General features: G+C 42.5%; 1 protein-coding gene across 6 annotated transcripts in view; it reads right to left on the reverse strand.

The window, feature by feature from the left end:
• The window catches only part of PDE1C (phosphodiesterase 1C), a 498,893-nt gene that overhangs the window by 78,114 nt on the left and 394,877 nt on the right, over positions 1-25,902 (reverse strand). For all 6 annotated transcript variants that reach the window (XR_012655243.1, XM_032767196.2, XM_075062574.1 and 3 more), the window contains 6 exons: positions 24,473-24,574; positions 23,037-23,157; positions 19,518-19,599; positions 13,832-13,952; positions 11,516-11,691; positions 6,838-7,137 (listed from right to left, as the gene is read on the reverse strand). Coding sequence is in view for 5 of the 6 variants with exons in the window: in XM_032767196.2 (XP_032623087.1) it covers positions 6,838-7,137; positions 11,516-11,691; positions 13,832-13,952; positions 19,518-19,599; positions 23,037-23,157; positions 24,473-24,574 (902 nt within the window). In the remaining variant the exon portion in view is untranslated. The remainder of the gene's footprint in view (positions 1-6,837; positions 7,138-11,515; positions 11,692-13,831; positions 13,953-19,517; positions 19,600-23,036; positions 23,158-24,472; positions 24,575-25,902) is intronic.

Here is a 25,902-nt window from a genome sequence, read left to right on the forward strand (position 1 = left end):
TTGGGAGCCATTAATAACTACTCTCTGAGTACGATTATCCATCCAGTTATGCACCCACCTTATAGTAGCCCCATCTAAATTGTATTTGCCTAGTTTATCGATAAGGATATCATGCGAGACCGTATCAAATGCCTTACTAAAGCCTAGGTATATCACATCCACTGCTTCTCCCTTATCCACAAGGCTTGTTACCCTATCAAAGAAAGCTATCAGATTGGTTTGACATGATTTGTTCTTTATCAAGTTCTTTATCATGTATCAAACTGTGATCCTAATTCCAAGCATTATGTGTGTACACACACACACACACACACACACACACACACTGCCTGATCCAAAAGCCAGGGCCATCCCTAGCCATTTTGGTGCCCTATGCAACCCCCCGCAGGGGGCCTCCATGGGGGGTGGAGGTGCCAGGGGGGAAACTGCCCCCCAGCACAAGATGGCAAAGCAGGTTGGAGCCGGTCTCTCCACTTCCTGCCGCCCAGTGATTGAAGGGCAGTTAGGTCGACCCCGCACTCACAGGGCAGCAGGAAGTGGAGTGACCTGGCCCCAGCCCGCTCCGCCCTGCTCCCCTGACTCCCAGCCTTGGGGGCAGAGGGAAACCGCCCCCCAGCACTCACGGGGTGGCATGGCTAGGAGCTGGCAGAGTGGAGCAGGCTGGAGCCAGGTCACTCCATGTACCGCCACCAGTGAGTGCAGGGTGCCCCACCCCTGCTGCAGTCCACAGGAGAGTGGGGCGGAGTTGGGAGGAGCAGGGGTGGAAAGGGATGGGGGCCCTGAGGAAGAGGCGGAGCAGGGGCTGGAGCAGCATGCAGCTGCGTACTTTGTGTATGGGTAAGGATGGCCCTGCCAAAAGCCCACTGAAATCAACAAAAAGACACATATACCCCCACTGATTTCATTGGGCTTTAGATCAGGCTCACAGGGCTCCACTATGTCTTACTGGAGCCAGTGTGGAAGAGCCGAAGTGAGTGCTAGGATTGCAACTGTTGATGGTAACAACATGATGCAGGAGCAGGGCAGGGCACTTTAGCTTCTAGGTCCTCTTTGCCAAACCATTTAAAGGCCAATCACAATCTGGTCCACAGTGGGTGCAGTTAAAATCTTGATACCTACACCATATAAATTTACTGTAGCACAATATTAACTGTATTTAGAATGGCAGATACTACAAATACCATGTGTGACAAGGCGAGTACCCCACAACAGGCTCTGAATGGGTTAATATGGCTGGGGAGGACAATTAATATACCAGGCTTGGCTGCCTTGCAGGAATGGCTGGGCTTAACTGTGGATGAAGCCCAGCTGGGGAGAGGACTATAATCAGAGGAAGTTGAGAGCAGGAGGTGGTTGCAAGGAGGAGAGAAAGGAACTCTGCAATCCCTCTCTTTGGGACTAGAGAGGTTGTGAGGAGAAAGCCCTGAGGGAGAGTAAACCTGGGGATCCTAGCCTGAGTAGAGAAGGCTGGCAAGCCAGAGGAGGTGTGGCACAGGCTCTGGAGTGCACACTGAAAGCAGGGCAGGATTTGGACGTCCAGGGAGAGAACCCGAGGGTGTGTTCAGCTAAGGAACAAAGCAGGGGGACTGGAGGTGTACAAAGAAAAGAAAAATCAAGCCTGAGAAGTTATTATTTTCAGTTTGGGATTTTGTTGGGGGATTCTTGGGGAGAGCTCTAGGACACCTGCCCCTGAAATAAGGGTGAGCCTAGGGAGGTTGTGGCGAGAAGGTCTGAGAAAGGCCATGGTAGGAAGAAGACCAGAGAAGCAGCCACAAGCAGTTGGCCTGAGCAGACCTTGGCTGATAGTTATATGGTCCCTGGCCTGGCACCTGGTGTACTGAGAGGCCCCAGGTTCCCCTACCAGCCACTGATAGAATGGTGTGAGACCAGAAAAGGGGACAAGGATGTCAAAGAGCCCTGAGAACATTGGTTTGTTGGACTTCTTGTGAGCCTAGAAGGGCTAGACTTAAATGATGACATGGCTGGAAGGTCGACTCACAAGAAGAAGTGGACCAAAGCAGCCATTGGCAGTGGGTGCCAGATGGGGATAGAGAGGCTATGACACACATGGAGGCACTCCAACAGTGAGGCCAGCCTTTTATCATAGAATATCAGAGTTGGGAGGGATCTCAGGAGGTCACCTAGTCCAACCCCCTGCTCAAAGCAGGACTAATCCCCAACAGATTTTTGCCTGGATCCCTAAATAGCCCCCTCAAAGGCTGAACTCACAACCTGGGGTTTAGCAGGCCAATGCTCAAACCACTCAGCTATCCCTCCCCCCATAGCATGACACAATTAACTACTGTGTTAAATATCAAGAAGATCTGAACAGCATCTATTGTATGCTGTACTAATGAATAGGAGGGCATTACTTGTTCGGGAAATGTAGAGGGAGAATCTGAAAATCATCTATCTCCAGTACTTCTGAAAATCATGTTCCCCATCTCCATTGCTTTCAGAAACTCCCAATAATATGAGGGCTCTTCTTGTAAGATGTTGCATGCCCTCACAATTGCTCAGTGACTGAAGGATCACACCCATAATTCTTTATTTGAGGTTTCTCCCCCACCCCCAGTATCACTTTTGATTTCTCAGTTCATTGCATTCTTGAATATTAAACCCTTTAATCTTTATCTCTTTGCCTCCTTAAGGCCTCAGTTCAACAAAGCATTTAAGTATGTGCTTAAGTCCATCCCTATTCAGCAAAGCACTAAAGCATATGCTTACTTCACATTAAAGTCAATAGGATCTAAGCTCATACCTCAAGTTGAGCACTCTGATTAAGAAGGATGGGCGGCTGAATTGAGGCATCAGAGATTAAACTTTTCAAGTTTTATAAATAATAGCCATGGGGGGTGGGGGAGGGAGGAGAAGAGGAAGGAGAGAGAGAGAAAGACAGGGTCTGCCTATGTGGAGCTCAATTAAGGGCTGGGATCTTATCATTGCAAAACTGGGACCTGTCATCAGAGAAGAATGCCCAGGTCCAATGGATATGTGCACCATCCTTGCAAAATTTACATTAAAATTTACCAGTCAAAACACAAATGTCTACTCATATGCCCTTTATCATGATGATTGACAATGAGAAACTAATGATACTTTACTTGCCAACTGAAAAATAAAAATGACTTGTCCCAACTGTGTGTACGCAAGGATGATGAATGTCCAAATTAATATTCTTTCATTGTGTGCTCTCTTCGTGAGAAGCCACCAACGGTCTGACTGACACAGATTTCAAACTAATGTGAGGAGACAATTTTTGAACTTTCACTGAATATAATTTATTATGAAAAGTGGAAGTTATGAATATTATAATAGCTGGCCTACCATATCACTGCAGAATGGTAACGATAATTATCTTCTTGAAAGGAATTACCAAACAATCAAGATAATCAGGAGAATACTTTACAAGAAGATATTACCACATAGGCATAGCATAAAGGAAGCAGTATTGAACCCAAGGAGATGGATGTTATGTTTCATGAGTCCAAAAGGCCCCAGAGTAATTATAACTCAAAAGTCTTTTCCAATAAATCAGAGCACAATTTCTTTTCTTGAGCAAGATACTGATTTTCAGAAATCATCCTTTTAAAGCATTTTTTGACACTTAAAGAATGACCCAATGGTGGAGAGAGCAGCAAAAGGAAGTTACCAAAAGCAATGAAGTGCATCTCATCCCCATATCATTTGAGAAGTATGTAAAACAAAAGGCTTCAGTCAAGTGTCTATCTGTTGCAGTTTAACGGGATTTCACATGTCCTTTCTGTGCTAATTCCCATTCATTCAAATAATGTTGGGGCTTTCTACCACAACATAGGAAAAATCCTATGCATTGTAGAAAGCTCCAACTCTACTCCCAATATTTCTCCCAAGGATAACAGCTACATATGTAAAAAGCAACAACGAGTCCTGTGGCACCTTAAAGACTAACAGATGTATTGGAGCATAGCTTTCGTGGGTGAATACCCACTTTGTCAGACGCACGTAATGGAAATTTCCAGAGGCAGGTATAAATATGCAGGCAAGAATCAGTCTGGAGATAACCTCCCTGGACACACAATAGCAGATGTAAAGGTAGCCATCTTACAGCAAAAAAAACTTCAGGACCAGACTTCAAAGAGAAACTGCTGAGCTTCAGTTCATTTGCAAATTTGACACCATCAGATCAGGATTAAACAAAGACTGTGAATGGCTAGCCAACTACAAAAGCAGTTTCTCCTCCCTTGGTGTTCACACCTCAACTGCTAGAAGAGGGCCTCAACCTCCTTGATTGAACTAATCTCATTATCTCCATAGTGATTCTTGCCTGCGTATTTATACCTGCCTCTGGAAATTTCCATTACATGCGTCTGAGGAAATGGGTATTCATCCATCAAAGCTCATGCTCCAATACATTTGTTAGTCTATAAAGTGCCACAGAACTCATTGTTGCTTTTTACAGATCCAGACTAACACGGCTACCCCTCTGATAGCTACATATGTAAAAGGAATATCTAGTTTAGTTGTAGGTGGAGTGGGTTGCCAAGTGAGATGCACACACCCTGTGCATGTGGTATGCTCTATGCTAATCAACAGCTCCTGATCTCTCTAAGGGGAGGACAGGGTAAGGGGAGGAAGGGGAGAACATCGCTAGCTATCCATTGAAGTCCTATTTGTGCTCTGTCCTGGAAGTTGAGATCTGCTGAGCTACCTGAACTGGCAGTCCCTAGGTTTGTAATTCGCAGGCTGGACTTTCTCAATGGAAGGCCCTTAGCTAGAATTTGTTTACTCACTCTGGCCTGAGTTTTGATTCCTTTTCAAGGCACACTGCAAGCCTATCTATTCACTCAGACACGCGCCAGATCTGCTTGAGCATGCATGCTAAAAATAGCAGTGTGGATATTGCGGCACAGGCCCGCTCCCAGCTGCAGTGTAAACATATCCTTGGGCTTTTCCTGAGAAGGTTATTGAGAGTGGTTTGGGAGTAGTTAGCTAGCTGACATTGACTCAGTTAGTGAGTGGCTTTATTGTCATTTTCTTTATTTCTGCCTTCTTAACAGGCATATATTTATAAAATGAAAAGGTAATATGCTTAGAACACTTTTAAGATCTCCACTAATTTCACACACTATATTTTAGGTTATATCAATTCAGGGATTCGTATGTCCCTTAGTTCAAACTAACTTGCTGAATATATTCTCTCATATTCATGCTCAAGCCCTGTCCCTCTGCAATTCTTGCTCTGGAAAATCTCCCTTTAGGAGAAATAGCACGGCTCAGGGGCAACTGAGAATAGCCTTATGATGGAGCTAATAATTAAAAAAAAAAATACAAAACAATGAGATGTAATTTTCACAAACACTTTCTCATCTTGGGGGGGGATAAGGTGGAGATGGTCAAAAAAAATTTTTTTTAACCAGGTCTATTAGCTGGTTTAAAAAAAGGGGTGAAACATGTCCCAAAAAAGTATCAGAGGGGTAGCCATGTTAGTCTAGATCTGTAAAAAGCGACAAAGAGTCCTGTGGCACCTTATAGACTAACATACGTATTGGAACATGAGCTTTCATGGGTGAATACATGCGTCTGACGAAGTGGATATTCACCCATGAAAGCTCATGCTCCAATACATCTGTTAGTCTGTAAGGTGCCACAGGATACTCTGTCGCTTTTTCCAAAAAAGTACTATTTTTAAAAACACAATTCAGTATTTCTACCAAAAAAATGTTGCTAAAAGATTGAATTTCTGAGAATTTTGACTAGTTGTAGCTGTTATCATGATATGTTCCTTTTCTTTTCCCTACTCCTTCTATATTTGTCTTTCTAGGCTGTAAGTTCTGGAGCAGGGACCCTGCCTGCCTTCCTGCTTGTACAGTGCCTAGCACTGATTCAGTGAAGGGATACAGCAAACAGGGCCTGCACTTGTCATAAAGAACAGCATAACAAAGGAAACAAGTCATATGTAAATTAAAAGCTTAAAAACTAAAGGGCCAGATCCTTTGCTTCTCCTGAAGTCCATCTGCATCACTGGACCAGTGGAAAGGGACCTTAACCCAGCCCTGCAGCAGTTCATGAGCTATCTTTGATTCCCTCTTCCTCAGTACAATAAGCATGCACTCAGTGAAGCTGAGGATTTCTCCCAGACCATCTCTTTCAGCTTCCAGAGCGCACTGTGTACCTGATAGTTGCATTCTGATGTGGAGGCAAACCTCATCTTTACAGCCAAAGGTGCAGAAAGGTGCAGCTAGAGTAGGGGTTCTCAACCTTTTTTTTCCTGAGGCCCCCCAACATGTTATATAAACTGCACAGCCCACTTGTGCCACAACAACTAGTTTTCTGCATATAAAAGCCAGGGCCAGCACATTAGAGGGTAGCAAGCAAGACAATTGTCTGGGGCCCCATGCCACAGGGGCCCCTACAGAGCTAAGTTGCTCAGCCCTGAGTAGTGGGGCTCAGGACCCTGGGCTTCAGCTCCAGGCAGTGGGGCTTCAGCTTTCTGCCCTGGGCCCCAGAGAGTCTAACACTGGCCCTGCTCGGTGGACCTCCTGAAACTTGCTTGTGGTACCCCAGTGGGCCTTGGAACCCTGGTTGAGAACCACTGAGCTAGAGCATACAAGGGATTGGGTAATTTTTGATGCAGAACCTTGTGGAGTCCAGCTCCAAGGAGTTCCCAGAGAACTTCCCACCTGTGAAGGGAGCAATCTAGGGCAATGGAGGCTACGCCAACTGTTAAACAAGAGTAGTTTCCATGGAACTGCTCCAGGGCCCTATTCCTTTCTTCACACATCTCCCCAATATCTTGCTGAGATATTTGGGCTTGGGACTGGATTCACCCCTTATATGAACAAAGAAAGGACTTACCATTTTGGACATGCTGTTTCTCCTCTCCTGTTGCTTGGAGAGACTCACTGCCCTTGTCTGCTCTAGACTGGTTTTTCCCTTGAGAGGCTTCAATTTTGTTCACACCACTTTGCTGAGTCCCATTTACATGACCCTTGCTAGATTCTGTGCTCTTACTTTCCCCAGGATTTGGTTCTTTGCTGTCTTCTGACTTCGCTGTCGTGGTATCCTCGGCTGGACTTTTCTCTTCTTTTTCTTCTGTTTTCTTTTCATCTGTTCCCTGATGAGCATTTTCCTCAGCTTCTTTCTTAGCTTTTTCTTCTGCATCCTCAGCAAAGGGAGAACCAAAATGAAGGGGGAATAAATCAAGACCATTAGCAGATTTGCCAGAGTGATACCATACACATTTTAATCCAATTTCAACCATGTCCTCTCAAATGATCTTAACTTAGATAAATGTGGAAATTAACATGACAAAAAAAAGAAAGACACAAAACCAAAACATTTAGGGTGAGATCTGCAAAGCGCTCAGTATTGGCCTAGCTGTATTCCCATTAAAGTCAATATTTGTTGTCACTTTTGAAAACCCCACCTCTAATGCAATTGCAAATATGGACCCCAACATTTTATATCTATGTATTTTAAAAAGCAAATTAAGTGAAGAACAGTTCAGCCATCCGTGTAAAGGGAAGGGGATTTCAGTCTCTCTCTGCTGGCTTCTTATGCTCTTCTTTTCCTCTCACTCTTCCCTGAGTTTTCCTTCCTTTCCTTTTGGTCTGATGCTCTGATTACTAATATTTTACATGTATACAGTGCCCTTCCATCCTGAATGATCGGAAATTGCTTCACAAAAATGCAATGATATACAGCCTACACGTGCACCACAGGTGTGCAACCACCTCTGGGGTGGAATTTGCCTGGAACACCACAAACTAGTTTAAGTCAGAAAGAGAACAGTGGATCTAAGTGAAAGTGAAAGGAAGATAAATTCAGCCCCTTTATCCCCTCGCCCATAAATCTGCTATTGGCGGCATGTCAGATAAGAAACATGGCCATGTAATTCAGCTGGCCTCTTCCTACCTCAGCTGCCCACTTAGGGCTGGTCTACACTAGGGGGCGGGGGGATCGATCTAAGATACTTCGACTTCAGCTAAGCTATTCATGTAGCTGAAGTTGTGTATCTCAGATTGATTTACCTTGGGTCCTCAAGGCGCAGGATCAACGTTCACAGCTCCCCCGTTAACTCCGCTACCGCCATTCGCGCTGGTGGAGTTCCGGAGTTGACGGGGAGCGCGTTCGGGGATCAATATATCGCATCTAGATGAGACACAATATATCGATCCCCGAGCAATTGATCGCTACCCCCGCCGATAAGGCGGGTAGTCTGGACGTACCCTTAGTCAGCCATCTCCACTATTGGTCCTCTCTTTCCCAGGGACAGGATGCCTGTCAGCAGAATTGTGTACCTTTAGGCCTTGAGTACCTCTATCATTGGGCCACCTGTTTTGGCCATAGGGACTTGTTTATGAGTTTTAAAACAATGGAAGTACAGGAAGGGCAGTTAAGCATGGAAACAATCAGTCCTGAGCAATAATAGCATTTCAGATTACGCATGTAAAAGAAAGTTAATACAGAGTAGTAACTTCCTCTTTTAAAAGTAATCTGTGTTCATGTCCAGTAAACTGAACCTTGGGTTCTGCTGTGATAGCAAATACTTAGAACCAGTGATATCATTTTCCTATCTCTTAGGTAGTTCTCAAACTACTCTAATTCTGAGTAGTATTACATAAATACAGAACTCTGGCTCCTTTGGACTGCTGAACAACGCCTACAAAGTGCTAAGCACCTTCAATTTAAATCCAGTTGCAGTCAATGAGAGTTGAAGAGTCTCTACATCTATGCAGAAGGTGCTCTGTATCTTGCAGGATCAGACCCTAAGCAAGGGAGTATGAATTACAAAATGTTTATTAAACATCTTCTCACATGTAACAAAAATTCTTTTGACAACTGAATCAGAGTAATTTTCTCCAGAAAATGTACCAAAAAGAGGAACAAAACAGAAGGGGAAAAAATGTCATTTTTATAAGAAGCATCAATCTATATTTCTTTGCCAGCAGCTGACAAAAGTTAATTAATTTTTAAATTAATAAATTATGGATCACATGAAAATATAATTAAATTAGATATGAGCCTCCCACACTTTATTAATCATTTCTGCAATAATCTAGTCTCCATAGATGGCTCAGTATGCACATTGATATTATGCCTTAGGAGGTATGATACAGTGAAGGCTTCCCAGATACCTCCCCTGGTTTTGGAGACTCTGAAAAATTTGCTAACACTTTGCAACCTAACCACAGGAGATGGACAAAACTTGGTTAAAAACTGCAGGGAACATTAATTCATATAGAGATTTATTATGATACTGCTAGAAATGTGCCTGATATTAAAATTAGTGTCACAACATGCTTGCTCTGTACAGTGCTTTTATACCTTGGGGCAGATGTTTATTCTGGTTCTTAACTTATAATTATTTAATAATGATCTTTTAAGTAGGAGGAACTGAGCAACAAACTCACTTATTTTGCCTACGGAGTCCAAGACATTTTCCAAAAATACTATACTCAGTATAAAAACACCACACCAAGTTTCTATTGAAAATATCCTTACAAAAGACATAACAGTATTCTACAGAAATGGTACAAATTAATTTCTTCTTTGCTTCTGATCGTAAATTGGTGTGTAATGTTGCTGTGCACTAATAAATAGCTGTTATGTGCTACACCCTGACTGTGACTGCATTCCTATAAAGTACCTTATACATTATTGTTGTTGTTATTTTTATGTATTTGCAGTGTAATTATGTCTAGAGGCCTCAACAGACACTGAAGTTCCATTGTGGTAGGCCCTCTACAAATATACTGAACAATGGTCTCCATCCAAAAAGCTTATAAAATAAATAGGTACGTGTCAGGAAACAGAGGCATACAGAGGTAAAATGATCTGCCCAAGAGAAAAAAACAGGCCAGTGGCAGAACCAGGAACTGAACCCAGGTCTCCTAATTCCCAGTCCATGGCCTCACTTTCTACATCCCATTGCTCAGCGACAAGTCCTGTGTTTGTAAAGGTCTTTAGAATGAAAAGTTTTGTATAAATGTGGTTATTACAAACACACCCAGAAATGCATGAAGATTTAAAAATTGATGAGCAGAGATAAACCAGAACCTAACTAAAGGTGCATGTGTCCATTTGAATCATGTGACTTCCTCATGTATTTTTCAGTAGAAATCCTTACTCAAAGCACTCACTGCAAATGGGTAGAAAACAAAGTTAAATCCCCAGGATCCATTGGGGTCTATCTTATGCACTTGTTTGTAGGCAATTTGAAAAGTATGTATTATCCCTGATGGTCTCCCCTGCATACAGGATTTAGATAGTGTGGGTGTGCACTTTAGATAAACAAACAGTATATACTATAATGATGACAATCTCATGAACAGCAGTCACGTGTTACAGCAAAATAGATTGGACACATACATTCAACAGTCATATACCAAAAACCATCTGGCCATGTTAATGAAACTAGAGTCATTTGATAAACTTTCATTTGTTTTCATTAGATCTTATTGATCCAAAAAAGAACAGCTGAAACAAGTAAACTCCAATTTAAAAAGTAAGAGCTATCTGAACTCACTTGGCAAATAAATGGACTGTTTTTTGTTGGCAAGAGAAGGATAAAAGGGGTTGATACTTTGTATGGTATGTTTTAACCTCAAGGAAAATTGTATTTGGTTAATAAACTTGTCCCCTTCTGCCTCCTAAAGAGAGTTTATAACTGAGGATGAACAATCTGCTTCAGTTAATATAAAAACTGAGCCAAGTCTTCCATTATGTCTCAAGCCCAAGTCCAAATCAGTTTGGTTAAAGAACTTGCACCCATCTCCATTCCTCACATCTAAGAGATTACTATTAATAATAATGGATATCAAAGTAACTCCTAAAGGTCACAGTCAAGATTTAGGCTTCATTGCGCTAGGCACTATACAAACACAGAAGAAGAAAGGAGTCCCTGCCAGAGAGAAATGTATCTTGGCCTACAGCGACATAGAGTTTGATCTTGGAAACATTTACTGCCGGGTGTATGAGTAGTTCTGAGCTCTAGTGAATGGGAGTCTTTATGGTATTAAGCCCCATGGCTGGCAAGAAAGTGTTTGTAGGATAGGGCCCGTATACAGTACTGTACAATACTACTGCCATACAAGAAAAAAATAAGGTAATAAAAAATTAAACAATATTAAATATACTGTCCCAGTTAATCAAGGATGTGAGCAACAGGCACACAGCTCTGAAGAGATTTCGCAAGCTGGCAAAAAGTCAGATCCTTCTTCTCATTTGGGGCCTGATCCAAAGCCCACTGACTTCCCTTTCCACTCCCTTTCTATCATCTTCTCTACTGCTCTCTTTCCTCCAACACACACACACTTCCAAACACCCACCTGCACAGTATACAAAAAGGTCTAAGGCTTTCAGTTGAGTTATATGGTATTCCTGGCCCCAAGTGTGATGAGAGTTGCTGGCCTCTAGAGGCAGATGGTTTGAGAAGTCAGAGCTTACTTCACGGCTAAATGGGTAGGAAAAAAGCCTGAAGGGAAGGAGGTAAAAGAGCTTGCAGCCTTTTATTATGAGGCTCATCTGTTACCTTTGGTTGCTTTTGCTTTCCATTTCTCCCGGTTCTGCTGCACCACCTCGGTCCAGGTGGCTTTAAAACATTTGAAGTCCACAGTGAGTATGGAACAGTTGAGTGAGGCACTTCCTTCTGACCCAGTGCTCTTGACACTTGATCTTTTAACTTCTGAGGGGCTAATGCTATTCAAACTGGGAGACAAGATCAAACAATGTGATAGGAATCAGCAATTCATACACTTAAATACAGCTATGGAGTGAAAAAGACCCTAGCCATAAAGTACTATACAGTCAATCAGCAAAAGCCAATATCCAAAACTTAAATTTCCTCTCTCTGCTCCCAAGCTTGTGTTGGAAAAACCATAACATGAAAACATTAGGGAGATCTACTTCAGAATTGATGAGAATCTGGAGCATTGTAAAAAACAGTGAGTCTAATTCCAATGTGATTTACACTAGTGCAACTCTGTCAATACAGTGAAGTTGTTCCCAGTTGACACCAGCGTGAGATGAGAAATCGGCTCTGAGTCTATTAATAGCCAACACTGTGAACTTCAATGAGCTCAACACTGTTAATATCCATATATGTTGCCTAATGCTATCAGAGTTGTGTGAAAGTTCCAATTTTCACTTTGCAAAGTTTTCATTATTAAAATGGAAATTTGTGTGAAACTGCACACCAAAAAAGTCTTGCATACCTAAATTCCAATCACTAAAAATATGATACATTTTGCCCTTACATAAATAGAAACTAGTGCCCTGCAACTCTGCACCCTTCCTGGATAGATGGAAATACTATAGAAGATGCTGGCTCTATAACCTTTTTATGCCAGCACCTGAAAAATTACTAAATGTCTCTTGAACCTTCTCTGAAGTGCCTGAGGCACTACTTATGCCCTATCTCACCTTTCTAAAGGCCCCTGACTCAATGGTGGGCTACAGGGCCGCCCAGGTGCGAGGGGGGGGCAAGTGGGGCAATTTGCCCCAGGCCCCCACAAGATTATAGTATTCTACAGTATTGCAACTTTTTTTTTATGGAAGGGGCCCCAAAAGTTGCTTTGCCCCAGGCCCCCTGAATCCTCTGGGCGGCCCTGGTAGGCTAGAGGACTGTCCCACCTCATCATCTTTGGACAGTAGTCTGTATTGGCTCTTCATTCTAGAGTACTGAACTAGAACCTCCTGTAGCTTCTGGCACTGTCTGCAGCTTCAGTGAAGTTTACATACGTTTAAAATTAAGTTCAAATGCAAACAAATTTGGAAGGAACCCAAAGAGCTACAAATATAAATAAGGATTCAGAAGGACTAATGTATGTGGAAAACTTAAGTTCCCAAACAATTGTTGACGGCAATGATTAAGGGCTGGGAGTGGAAGGGAGATGACTGACTGATAAAGGGTTTTATAGCTTGTCTAAAAGTCATTGGTTGAGCTGCAAAATTTTAGTTTCAGTTCCAACCCCCTTCCCCAAAGTTCAAGGGCATTTAGAATTCAGTTTCTGGTGGTTTAGATTATAGAAACACAGGCCATGGAACCCAGCTTCAGGTTCTGAATTGCCCTGGATTTAAGAGACATTCAGATATGGAATGCTGGTTTGATCCAATGTCTTTAAGTATCTCTTTAGCATAAAATACCAAGGATGGGAACAAATTAGTGAGTGTGTCATAGGGATAATAAGTAGGAGGAAAGGAAAGAACAGGAAAATTCAGTTTGATAATCAGGATATATTGCTTAATGGTGACTTAGACTTCTGAATCATCTCCCAAGGGAAGAGGTTGAAACTCCATTGCTGGAGACATGTACAAATCAATGGAGAATCTACAGTGCCTGGAAAAACCCTGCACTAACAAAGAGAGGGGCTAAGTGACCAAATAAGTCTTTTCTCTCTCTAATTTCTATTATTCTGATTATTCAGACAATGGTGAATAGCATACAGGCAACCAGATTAGTCCCCATTCAAGCCTTTTTAATATTCACAGTTGAGCTGGAATTATCCCAGGACCTGCACAGGAGAAACCCTAATAACTCAAGATGGTTCCTTGACAGCTCTTATGGTGGAAGGTCAGGTTAAATGAAAATGAGACTCTCTACATCCAAATTCCAATGAATTCTGATGTGGATATATGTATAAATCAAGCAATAATTAACTAGGTCTGATTGTACTTCATGATCAATCCATTTCTTCTACACTTTCCAACCATAGTTCTCTTCAGGTAGAAACCAGGACAGATAGAACCAATGGGAGGACTTTGCTAATACCCAAGGAGTCCAAAACAGAGAAGTGAGCCCTAAAAGCAGAGACAACACTCATGCCCCAAAGCAAACAGAGGTACTCACCTGGAACGTCTAAATCCAGTTATACCAGAGCGGGAGGCTTCATCAATGAGCGGTGTTACAATCTTCTCTGTCATGTCTGTCAGCACAGTAAAAGTGGGCTCCACAATGAAATCAATAAAACCTGAATCAGAACACAGTGGACGTAAACAGAAGAGGTAAGTATTTATGTTTTGCCACTGCCTGTGAATTATCTAGTGTAATAGCACAGTGGATGAAAAGAATTACATGTTGAAAGAGGAACTGAAAAAAGGACAAGGAAGAATGATACTTGCATTGATTCTGACCCATGAGTTATTATTTTGCATGCAATGTTAAGCTCCTTAAATGTTGGAAAGAAAGGGTGGAAATTCAGAATAAAAACAGATACAACAGAACTTGTTCTGCATGATTTTTTTGAGTATCTAAGCCAAATTCTTGGGACAGTTGGATGAGACCAAGCTTGAAGGATGAAATTTCTGGAAACAGAAAAATAAAAGAACAGTAATGATGATAGGCTTCTCTGGGTATCTGTTCCAGGTTTTGTAGAGCTATGAACTATCAGTGGGTTTTTGTGAATATTCTCATTTGAAGGTTTGTTCTGCTTGTACTCATTGAGGGTCAAACATATTCAGATTCTCTTCATTTAATTTTTAACAAATTCATATATTATTTTTAAATCAGAAGGAGAAAGGAAAAATACAGAACTAAATCTTTCTCTCTATTGGTTTGTGTACAAGGGGTAGGGCTGGGAGGAAACAGCGTAGTACATCTTCCTGCAAGTCAGCTCTTTGTGCAAGCAACAGGGATGGATCCGCACAGAGCATTTAAGAAAGCACTACATTTTGGGTCTGCTAAGGTGCGCAGACCTTATACACCAGATTTCAGCGACCTGTAGCCCTGCCCTGTAGTGACACCATACAATAACCATATCGTCAGTAAGGTACTTTAGTGTTTGTGGTCACAGATTAGACCCACTGATTTTTAAAGACAGATTTTTCAACTTTATTTTCCCCTCATATTAACACTGTTGAGCAGAATTAAGGGTGTTTGAGAACCCTAACTGCACATTTCCATACTGTTAACACATTTGGATTTATTTTTAAATTTAATCTGAACTCTGGATTTGTTGGGCTTACAATGCCTGATCTGGGGATACTTTACAACACCCTCTAATGTATTTTACCCTAAACTACTGATACATATTCTCCATCTTAACATAGTTTTTGTCCGAGGATTATCTTACCCCTCATCTTTACACTCTGAGATGAGGGTCCCAAGGCCCAACTGCCAAGAGCAGTGGTTTTCCACTTGTGATCAAACTATGTCAAAGGGGTCCACAAAAGATTGTCATCACCATAGAACAGTGGGTTTTGACCTGTGGTCCGCAGACCTGCGGACTATGTCTGAGATTTCCAAAGGGGTCTGCACCTTCATTTGAAGTTTTTAGAGGTCTGCAAATGAAAAAACAGGTTGAAAACCACTGGCCTAGAGTTTATTTTCATTCCATGTTAAAAAGGACACCTAGATCATGCTAGTTAGGGAATAACTTCTTGAGAGACTGCCATTCAGGAACAACCTATTTGATCATCAGCTTTTGTCCTATATCTTCTGAAGCCATGATTTTCTTTCCAGCAAGCCAAAGGACAAAAATAAAAGGCTCTTGCTACATTAATCAGCTGCAAGAGACAGTGATGACAACAAAGACCTATTTCCAGTCAAACAAAGCTTCCTGCTGTCTTGGATAGACAGAAAGGGGCTTCAAATAGTTTAATTCTCCTGTTGAGAAATGAAAACGTTGGCTTGGTAATTCTTTGCAATTTGCTGGGTTCCCCCACTCCCTTCGACTTGACCAAAGGCCTGACTTTAAGATGTGAATTGTCTCTGATTGGACTTGTTCCCCACATTTTCTTTATAAAATGAAGTGGCAGGTGAAAGAATGTGTCTCTTTTGTTCTCTTCCTTTTAAATAATTTTTTCTTGTTAAATTGTTTCATTTCTGTAGAAACAATACATGCTAAAAGAAACCCTCTCTTTGCATTTTCATCAAGCATGCTCACTTGCTGTGGTCTGTGCATCCACAACAACTAAAGCTGGCTGAAAAACTTCTGAGAAAACATTTTCTCATCGGAATCTGCCAATTTGTCAAAATCAAAACATTTCACAGTGATGGTCTGATTTTAACAAAGTTCTGATGGAACCTTACCTGGTTTCCACTCATTTGGTTCCTTAGCAGCTCACTGAACAGACTGTCCCAGAGTCAGGGACCTCAGGGCTTCTGGAATCTGTGATTCTGGGACAATCCAACAAGCAGATTGTCTGTAAGTTGGGGCTCCATTCCCTTTTGCACAGAATTTTCAAAATTTTTGGATTTTATTCCAAATTGGAACAAAACCAGGCTTTGAAATATTGATATCCATTATGAAAAGGAATTACCTTTCTTTGCCCAGCTCTAACGACGACCTTTCGTACAGCAGCAAAATAGAACACGGCCTTAACTATGACCAGGAGGGAACCTCAAGAGGTGATTTAGTTCTGTCTCGCCTGATACTGTAAACAAGCTGTTGAGATAGCCCAGAAACTCTATGTCCCGACTACAAAGTGGACCGAGAACACAAATTTATCTCATAAATGACATTCCTTTCATTTGTTGAAAATGAGGGCTGCCTGCTGTAGATAATAGTACAATTTGGAATTCATGAGGTACTTACTTCTGCAAAGAAACAGTAATTACCATTCAGTGGCACTATTTGTTAAAAGCTATTAATCAGATAAGCAAATGAATAGGAGCTAAATATTTCCCTAAGAATCTGGCCTAGGACTTTGTGAGGAATCTTACCTCAACACATATTGGGGAAAGGTAAGAGGTTTTGATTTAATGAAGAAGACACTAAAGACATCAAGCTATTGCCCATATGTTGAGCAGACTGGAATGAAAACTTTATAATGTTAAAAGGACAAGATTTCTAGAAAGAATGTACCTGTTAATGCCAATTGGATACAGTTAACTGCACAAATTAAATGTAATGATAAATAGCACAGAACTAAATAAATCTCTCTCTGCTTATTGATTAAGTGCCTGTTTCTTAAGCTGTAATTGTTTGGATAATGGTTTAATTTACCATTAATTCTGCAATGATTTGCACACTGGAGGTGGTCATAAGGGTCTTTTTATTTAGAGACAAATTCTGGCTGACCTGTGCGCAGAATACAAAAGAGGAGGAAGGTACAAGCAGCTTCTTCACACAGGCTTGTGCCCTGCACAGAAGCTGGGAAGAATTCCTTGGAGCATGGCCCCTGCTCCCTCCTAGAGTCTCTGCAGAAGCAAAGGGCCTGAAATGGGGTGTGTGGAAGGTGAGGCCTTCACTCCACACACCTTTCCCTCCACTAGCCAGGAGAGCTAGGAGTGAGTAACATTGTTGCACCCCCTTCCAATGAAGTGCAGCAGCCATGCACTGCCTGGGGGCCCCCAACAGGGATTCTAGTTGAGTTGCAGCTCCCCTGTATTTTCCAGTCCCTGCCTGGTCCCCCTCCAGCATGTTTGACGTGCCTATGGAGCCATTTTGCCCTTAGAAGTAGTGTAGTATCTCTTGTGTGTATCCACTTTTCCATAAGGCTATGGCTACACTGGCGCTTTAGAGTGCAGCATCTTTCTCACTCAGGGGTGTGAAAAAACACCCCCCTTAGCGCAGCACAGTACAGCGCTGTAAAGTGCCACTGTAAACAGTGCCCTAGCTGTAAATTAATCTGCTTGTGGAGGTGGAGTACCTGCAGCGCTGGGAGACAGCTCTACCTGCATTGGTGCTGCGACCACACATACTTCAAAGCGCTGCTGTGGGAGCGCTCCCGCGGCAGCGCTTTGAAGTTTTGCTTGTAGCCACGACTCAGTGTTAAAAGGTTAGGTGACCAGACATGATTTGAATATGAGCCTATTAGTACAGATGATTAACTGAACTTTCTGAACCTCTGGAGACTGGAAAAATAGAGATGGAAGTATCCCAAGAACTGGGACTCTGAGGTTTCTGGCTCTGAAGCTTTACATGACAGTCTGAAAGGGAATGTGAGAAAACATCTGAATGTCTCCAAAGTCCAGGGATGTTTGGATCTAGGTTTCCATTCATTCCATGACAGTGCTGGGGACAGCTGTGAAATTTCATCCTTTTACACTTTTTTCAGCTTGGTTATAAAATGTTTGGAGGGAAAAACAAAGTCATTCCCCCGCTCCTCCACACCTCTTTAAAACTTTCTCCCTGTGCCACATTTTTAGCATCAGTGGGAGTGTCTACACGGCAATGTAAGCCCTGGGTTAGTACAATGCAAGTTAGCACAGCCTTGGTTTGTCAGCCTATGGCTTGTGTGTCTACGCTCATCTGCAACCCCAGGATAGGGATTGTTGAACCTTGACTCCCAACCTGGGGCTTCTAGAATGTACACTGTACACTGAATTACTTGGGAAAGAGTCAAACCACCCTTATCCCAGACTTCCTAACACCTGCCCAAAATGTGGTTGCTTTAGTGCTTTGTTCCTGGTGCAGTGAGGGAAAACTTGACTGTGCATAAAACTTGACTGTCCAGAGATCAAAGAAAGTCAGCCTGTGGAACTGTGGGATACGTCTGATGGACACCCAGAACACGATCCAGTGGGGCCGCATGTACACTGCAAATCCATAGAGCTAGAACTCTGGGTCCCAACTTGACTCAGGCTTATACCCTCCCCCTCCATGAGTTCCTGGAACCCTAGGTCTAAGCCCTGGGTTAGTGGGATTTGTGTGTAGATGGAAGCGGGGTTAGGCTTGAGCCTGAGTTCAAACCCTGGGCTTACGTTGCAATGTAAACATACTCAGTGTTTTCGCAGTTACTCCTGCTGTTCCTTCCACCTTCCACCCACCAGTCCCTTTCTCTTTCCATTTCCCCTGCCCCTTGTTCCTCTCCTTCCTTCATTCCCCCCATTCAACCTCAGAAACCCATCTCCACAACTCCCAGTATCTTCTCTTGTCCCCAAACTCCTGCCGGTCTCTAGGTTGCTTCTCCCCTCTTCCTTGCCCCTCCACAGTTACAGATTTATTGCTCCCTCCCCATTCCCATGCTGCTCAACAACTTCGGGATCATTCACCCCAAACCCCATTCACAGTTTCTCCTGCAGAAGTAGGAGGTGGAAAAGGAAGCACTGTTTTTGTTCACTGCAGGCTTCCACCTCCCTTGCTGGATGGGGAGTGGGGAGATGGGGGCAAGAAGCAGTGACTGGACCCAGTATAAGGCTGGGGTGGTGCTTACTGACTGAAGAAATTGGAACAGTGCTGGTGGGTTAGAAGGTTAGGAAATCAGTTAAATGAACAAAACAATAACTTTAGTCAAAAATTAAAACAACATGTATTGAAGCCAGGATCCCCACTTCAAGCGTCTTCTATAGTGCTCAGGAACCAAGGAGCAGCCGCCATACAGCCATTCATAGTGGTTGGTCCACCAGTAGTATTTGTGTTAACTCAGTTCCCTTTTAGTACAACTCTCATAAATCAATTAAATGTGATAGCTGTTCAGCTTAGAATCATCCATTTAGGGACAATAACACGAGTGTGATTTTTCCCCCCTCTCTAAACTAATTCAAAGTGATGAGAGCCCAGAATGATCTTACTCCCGTTGGGGGGAGAATATTTTTTTCCCCTTTAAACTGCTGCTTTGCATCCTAAGTGAAGCACATTGAAATGACATACCTATCTGAGACTGAGCTACCATAGTAGACTTGCGGTCACACAGTGGGGAGAAAGGAAGCCCTAGTTCTGCTTCTTTGTCACCCTGGAGAAACAAAATTGAGAGCATATTAGAATACAGCAAGAGTCGCTTAACATCTGCAACAGCTCTGGACACTGAAAGGGCCTCTCTCTTTTTTTAACTGAAGCTCATGTTACATCCTTAATTGCAAGACTCAGCTTTTTAAAGGAGAACTTTGTTTATTCTGGGCATCCAAATCCTTTTCTTTAAGAGCTTCTTGCAGACAGGTATCACCTCACTGTCCAACTACAGGCCAACCTCCTCTTGCAGCAACAGTACCCACTCTATTCTGCATGCTCCCCCACCCTATTCTGAAGGGGCAGCTCCCGTTTCTCTTATACAATTTACATCTACATCTAAATATGAACCACATAATCCTATTTCTAAAACATCTACTCAGGTAAATCTTGATTACACAGCACTCTTTGCCTTTTGGGTGTTTCTGTGGAACACCTTGAAAACCCAAGAGGATTCTATACAGCACTTCTCATGTGAACCCAACAGGTAATGGAACTCTATTATTAGAGTAAGTCCATCAAGAGAAAGTATCAGTATCAGGACTTCTCCTCCAGGGTTTGCATTCTATTTGTACTTCTTTAAATGCATTTGTATCTGCACAGGGTAGGTTTCACCACTTCAGATTTTCCCCCCCAGTAAAATACTGAGACCCTCAGTGTGCTACAGCTGGTAGGGCTGTTGCCCAAAAGAAATGCTGAAACTCAGAAACCTGGACACATTTTCCAGCTACCAGAACTGCATGCCCTCCCCTGTCATCACACAATTATGCAGGAGACCAAGAGTTAAAATCCCTTCTGTGCCAACCCTTTTCACTGTGTGCATTCAAAATGCATTTGCTCAAAACACCCTTTAATTTGTTTCACTCTGAAACAGACAACTGTGAGCAGAGAGGACAATGATTTACATGAGATAACATATATCTGCCAGTACTCCCCACTGACCACTCAGGTTTAAAATAGCTTATGAAATATGCTAGTGTCAATGCTTTAAATCAACATCCCGCTCTAACCTGGTTGAGCACGGTGATGATGTTCCAAATGGTTGCGACTGGGATCCAAAATATACTACAGAAATTTAAACTACCATAGAAATCAACTGTGGGCATGAGAAGTCCTGGATGTTTCTTTTCTGTGTTTGAATATAGCCAGGTTAAATGGTGCCTCAATCATGACTGGGGTCTTTGGGTGCAATAATAAATAAGTAACAACACTCTTCCATTATTGTATCCCTTTGGGTCCTGCATATTCTTGGGTCTGCGTAGTCACCAGTTCTTCGGTGATCTTATATGTACTCAATAGATGACTATTCTGCAAAAATTGTACTGCCTTTCTGTCTTGCAAAAGCATAAAGATGTTGTGAGATGAGATTTTTCTTAGCACATATATCACCATCTCTTGAAAATTAAATTACTTTAATGGTTCCAGACCAAGGTTGGTAGTGTCCCTGTTAAACTGGGATTACCGCAATATGTTTACATTTAAGGCTTTTCATAAAGCTGACTGAAAAGAGCTACAAAGGGGACTCACTGAAGTGGATGACTGGGCAGATGAAATTCAGTGTTGATAAGTGCAAAGTAATACACCTTGGAAAAAATAATCTCAATTATACATACAAAATGATGGGGTCTAAGTTAGCTGTTACCACTCAGTAAGAGATCTTGGAGTCATTGTGGATAGTTCTCTGAAAACATCCACTCAGTGTGCAACAGCAGGCAAAAAAGCAATCAGAATATTAGGAACCATTAGAAAAGGGATAGAAAATAAAACAGAAAATATCACAATGTTGCTATATAAATCCATGATATGCCCACATCTCGAATACTGCGTGCAGTGCTGGGCGCCTCATCTCAAAAAAGATATATTAGAATTGGAAAAGGTGTAGAGAAGGACAACAGAAATGATTAGGGATATAGAACAGCTTCCATAAGAGGAGAGATTTAAAAGAGTGGAACTCTTCATCTTAGTAAAGAGATGGCTAAGGGGGAATATGATAGAGGTCTATAAAATCATGAATGGTGTGGAGAAAGTGATCAGGGGAAAGTTATTTACCCCTTCACTTAACACAGAACCCAGGGGTCACCCAATGAAATTAACAGGCAGCAGGTTTAAAAAGAAACTAAAGGAAGCACTTCTTCACACAATGCACAGTCAACCTGTGGAACTCTTTGCCAGGGGATGTTGTGATGGCCAAAACTATAACTGGGTTCAAAAAAGAATTAGATATGTTCATGGAGGATAGGTCCATCAATGGCTATTAGCCAGAATGGGCAGGGACACAACCCCATGTTCAGGAGGTCCCTAAACCTCCAACTGCCAGAAGCATCTGACACTGGACACTGTCAGGGACAGGATACTGGGCTATATGGACCACTGGTTTGACTCAGTATGGACATTCTTATGTTCTTATGGTAGAAAATTTTTTAATTTCAAAATATTGTCCATATTTTGCAATTAAGATAAAATAATAAACTTCAGTGGCATTTTCACTGATCTTTTTTCTCCCTACGTTTCAACCCTCTATGGAGCAGGTCAACATTTGGAAATATTAAAAAAATTTGAACTTGGAGAGGGGAAAAAGGTCAACAAAATGTTTATGATTTTTCTTCTTATTTTTGACTAGCACTACCTTTTAAAAAGTTTTTTGCTATTAAAAATAAATTTAAAAAAATATCTTTTATTGTACTTAAAACAAAACAAAAAAACCCCTTCTTAGGGCCAGTTGGAGGATTTTATGAGTATCACACAGGAATCAATCCTGTGTCTGGATTTGTGGCTCTGGCAACAGGAGGCCCTGCGAGAGCTAGAGGTTAGACCAGTCCACATATCTACAGAAAGAGCAACATAATTTTTACCATTTCTGATGATATATGTCTAGCTCTGTAATCTACAATGTCCTGAGCTTTACTGGTTTCCATGACCTCATAGCAAAGTAGAACTCAAAATGGAGTTTTGAAGTGGCAACAGAGTCAGGTCAAAGAGAAATAGAAGGACTCATTATTGGAAAAAAATGATAGTCTGGACCTAATGCTGAGTGCTTTCACTTAGGTACACCCAATTCCTGAAAATCTTCAATGGTTGGCAAGCTGTATCCTATGTTAGATATTCTGCCTTTTGGTCATTAGAAATACGCATTCTCACTCAAGGGTGCTGGGGATAGTTTTACTGGATGTCTGAAAGATTGAGAATTTCCAATATATTGATAAAGACAGCATATCAGACACGAGCTTACAATCAGACATAGCAGTGGAATCTCACTGAAGTCAGACGAAAGAAAAATTGCATCTACTTTGCTTCTACAGTGGGCATCTTCCCTATGAAAAATATAAGTGAAAGAAGATGTTGACCTATAGGATTCATTCTCCCTCTCCCATCCCAAGCCTGCCCACTCCATCTCTCATTCTGTCAGCAAAACTACAAAATAATTTTGTAAAGTCCCAAGACTACCTGTCTGAAGAACTCCTCTAGCAAGGACATGGTCCAGCGATGATGAAGGTCCCAGGCCTTGGCTGGATGACTGATGTCTGCTGTATGCAACAACAGCGATAAGGCTTTCGGCTTGTCGATTCTGCAAACCCAAATGACTGAACAAGTTAATTGTCTGCACCAGTATTGAAAGAGAAAGAACAAAAACCCAGCTAAGCAAGTAAATGAGGCCACCATAACCTTTGGCTGGGCTACTAATAGATTGATTTGTGTGGTTATAAAACTTGACAACTATGAAAGATTAATCTGTCTTCCCTAACACAAACCTTTCCTTTAGTAATGGAGTCATTCAAAAGCATAACAGGAAACTCGGAGCATTCGTCTCACATATCTTCTTTGCAGAGTTTTTGTGTGCGAATGAGTGAGCTTTGAATGTTTCCGATACTCTCAGTTTGGGCTGGGTTACAGTCCATGAAACACCAAACAGTAAATAGTTCTAGATTATTTTAGTCTGTTGACTTGATGATCTCACAGTGATAAGCATGAACAGTAATTCCATTTAAACCATTGAATTCCACCAGTGAAAAGCTGGTGCAGGTAAGAGATCAGAAAAGAAACTCAAACTCTTTGGAGGCACTACAGAAAGCTGAAATCTTCTTAAAGTCATGCCACTGAGAGGCCAGCCCAGGAGCCTAGTGAATTATGATGGATACTGCCATGCAGTAATCCCAATCTCTCGCTGCCCCAAACTGTCAGGAGTGCTGCAGAAGCAATACACACAGCTCCTGAGAGGAGATAGCAGCTAGTATCATCCATGTCTGATTTAGGTATAGTCTTGGCAGGCTCTGGGAAGACGTGTGCCAAGACCTCCTTGGCAGGAAAAATATTACTCACAGTTCAGAGTTTTGAGGGTTTGGATCAAATGCTGTGCTGGGGGTGGGGAGAGAGAGTAGAAGAGATACTCAGGGCTCTAAGTGGTTCACAGATGATCATTGGAGAGGAGAAGGCCTTCCTCATACTGTTCTGCCTGCTCTATAGCACACACTTGCCCTCTGTGGCTCTGAGATTGCTTCCCTATTGTCTCTGATTTCAGAGCTGGCTTCCTGCAGTGGAAGCACAAGCTGTACTCTGTGCAGCCCGTGTTGCTCCCAGCGCCTGTGACCTGAGGCCATAATTAAGCTCTTTCACATGTGCCCTTTATCTTGTATTGTTAAGAAAAGGAAAATGAATGGGCTGGTTTATCCCAAAGCTTTGCTATTTGGATGCTGTGGCCCACCAGAATATCATACGGGCACATGCCTGAGTGCTCACATGTGAATTCATTCAAAATCCAACAACAGAAATAGACATGGACATCAAAGGGTCCTCCAGAGAGAGACTTTTTAAATTTAATATGATTGCAAAGTACCATCTGAAATGCAGCCCTTCACTGCACATAGTGTCAGGAGGTGACTCACCCTTCTGGCTGCTGCAAAGCATTCTTCATGGCTTTGATTTGTTGGAAGTGACAGGACATATCAGTGGCCAACACCATCTCTATCACCAAGGCCCTGAATTCCCTTTTGGGCAGATATCGAGCCAAGAGAAGGGAGGAAAGAGAAAGAGAAACAAGTTAAATAACACTGCTGTTTCTTTTGTAGGGTAGCTGCAAATCACTTCTGACATTTCCACTCTCCTCCACTTGCGTCACTGAACTCTTCACTTTATCAGGGCAGAAGAGGAAAGAAAGGAGGATCTCATGTTGTAAATACCAGCCACAGAGCAAGTAATTTAGTCAGATGATTAACTCTTGCTAAGAGAAATCCCAGAGGTTTCTGACAAGTCCATTACGGTCCACTCTTTTCAATTAAACACAAAGCTTCCAAATCGATTTCTTCTATAGGAGACTCTTAAAAGGAAGCAAGCAGGCTGTTCAAACAGTGTGCAAATGCCCTGGGTAGGAGCAAGTGAACTTTGAAACACAACCGTGTATCGACTTACCTTCTAAAGCAGTTTTAAAATAGATTAGTTAAAGAAACACTAATGGCTTGTGTAGCTGTCTTAATACTTGTATGGAAAGTTCATGTATGTTAACTTCATAGCTTGTGCAAACTGAACTTACTGCACACACTGAGGCTCCTTGCATCCTTCTTCCTCCTTCACCCCCAACCCCATTCCCCTCTTTTTCTGGGCTTCCTGAACCCTCTCCCCCTAAATCTCTTCCTTGCCAGGGCCTCTGTGTACCCCCCCATTTTCCATCCTCATTTCAGACTCCCCCATTCTCCCCTCCATATAACAGCTCTGAGCATCCCCATTCCCACTTCTCCCATACCTTTCATTTTCCTCCATGGCAGGGGCTCTGTGTGCTCCCCCATTCACCCAGCCCTCCATTGCAGGGTCCCCAATTCCTGCCCAAGGCAGGAGCTCTGTGCACCCCTCATTGCCCTCTCCCCCACAGTAGGGTCTCTCATTCTTCCCATGCCCAGGAGGCCTGCGTGCCCCATCCCCCTACTCCCCATGCCAGGGGATTAGTGGGAATCCTAATTATTCCTTTCCCTCAATTCCCACTTTGCTCTCCATGCTAGAGTTCTGAGTGCCCCCCTTCTTCCCACTCCCCATACCAGGTCCCCCATTCTTCCCACTACCAGCGATTCCATGTGCCCCATTCTCCCCACCCCTATGCCCTTACACCCTCTTCTTTCTATCTAGGAGATAAGGTATTCTGAGACTCAACATGTTAAATTCCATAGGCAGGATGAGCAGAGACATCACCATACCATGCTACCCTTACTTCTGCGCTGCTGCTGGCAGCAGCACTGCCTTCAGTGCCAGCAGCTGCCACTCTCTGGCCATCCAGTTTGAGCCCCAGCACCTCTTTCATTACAAATTAAACATTGCTTGGATCAAC

Source organism: Chelonoidis abingdonii, chromosome 2 (assembly GCF_003597395.2).
Source record: "Chelonoidis abingdonii isolate Lonesome George chromosome 2, CheloAbing_2.0, whole genome shotgun sequence".
NCBI lineage: Eukaryota > Metazoa > Chordata > Testudines > Testudinidae > Chelonoidis > Chelonoidis abingdonii.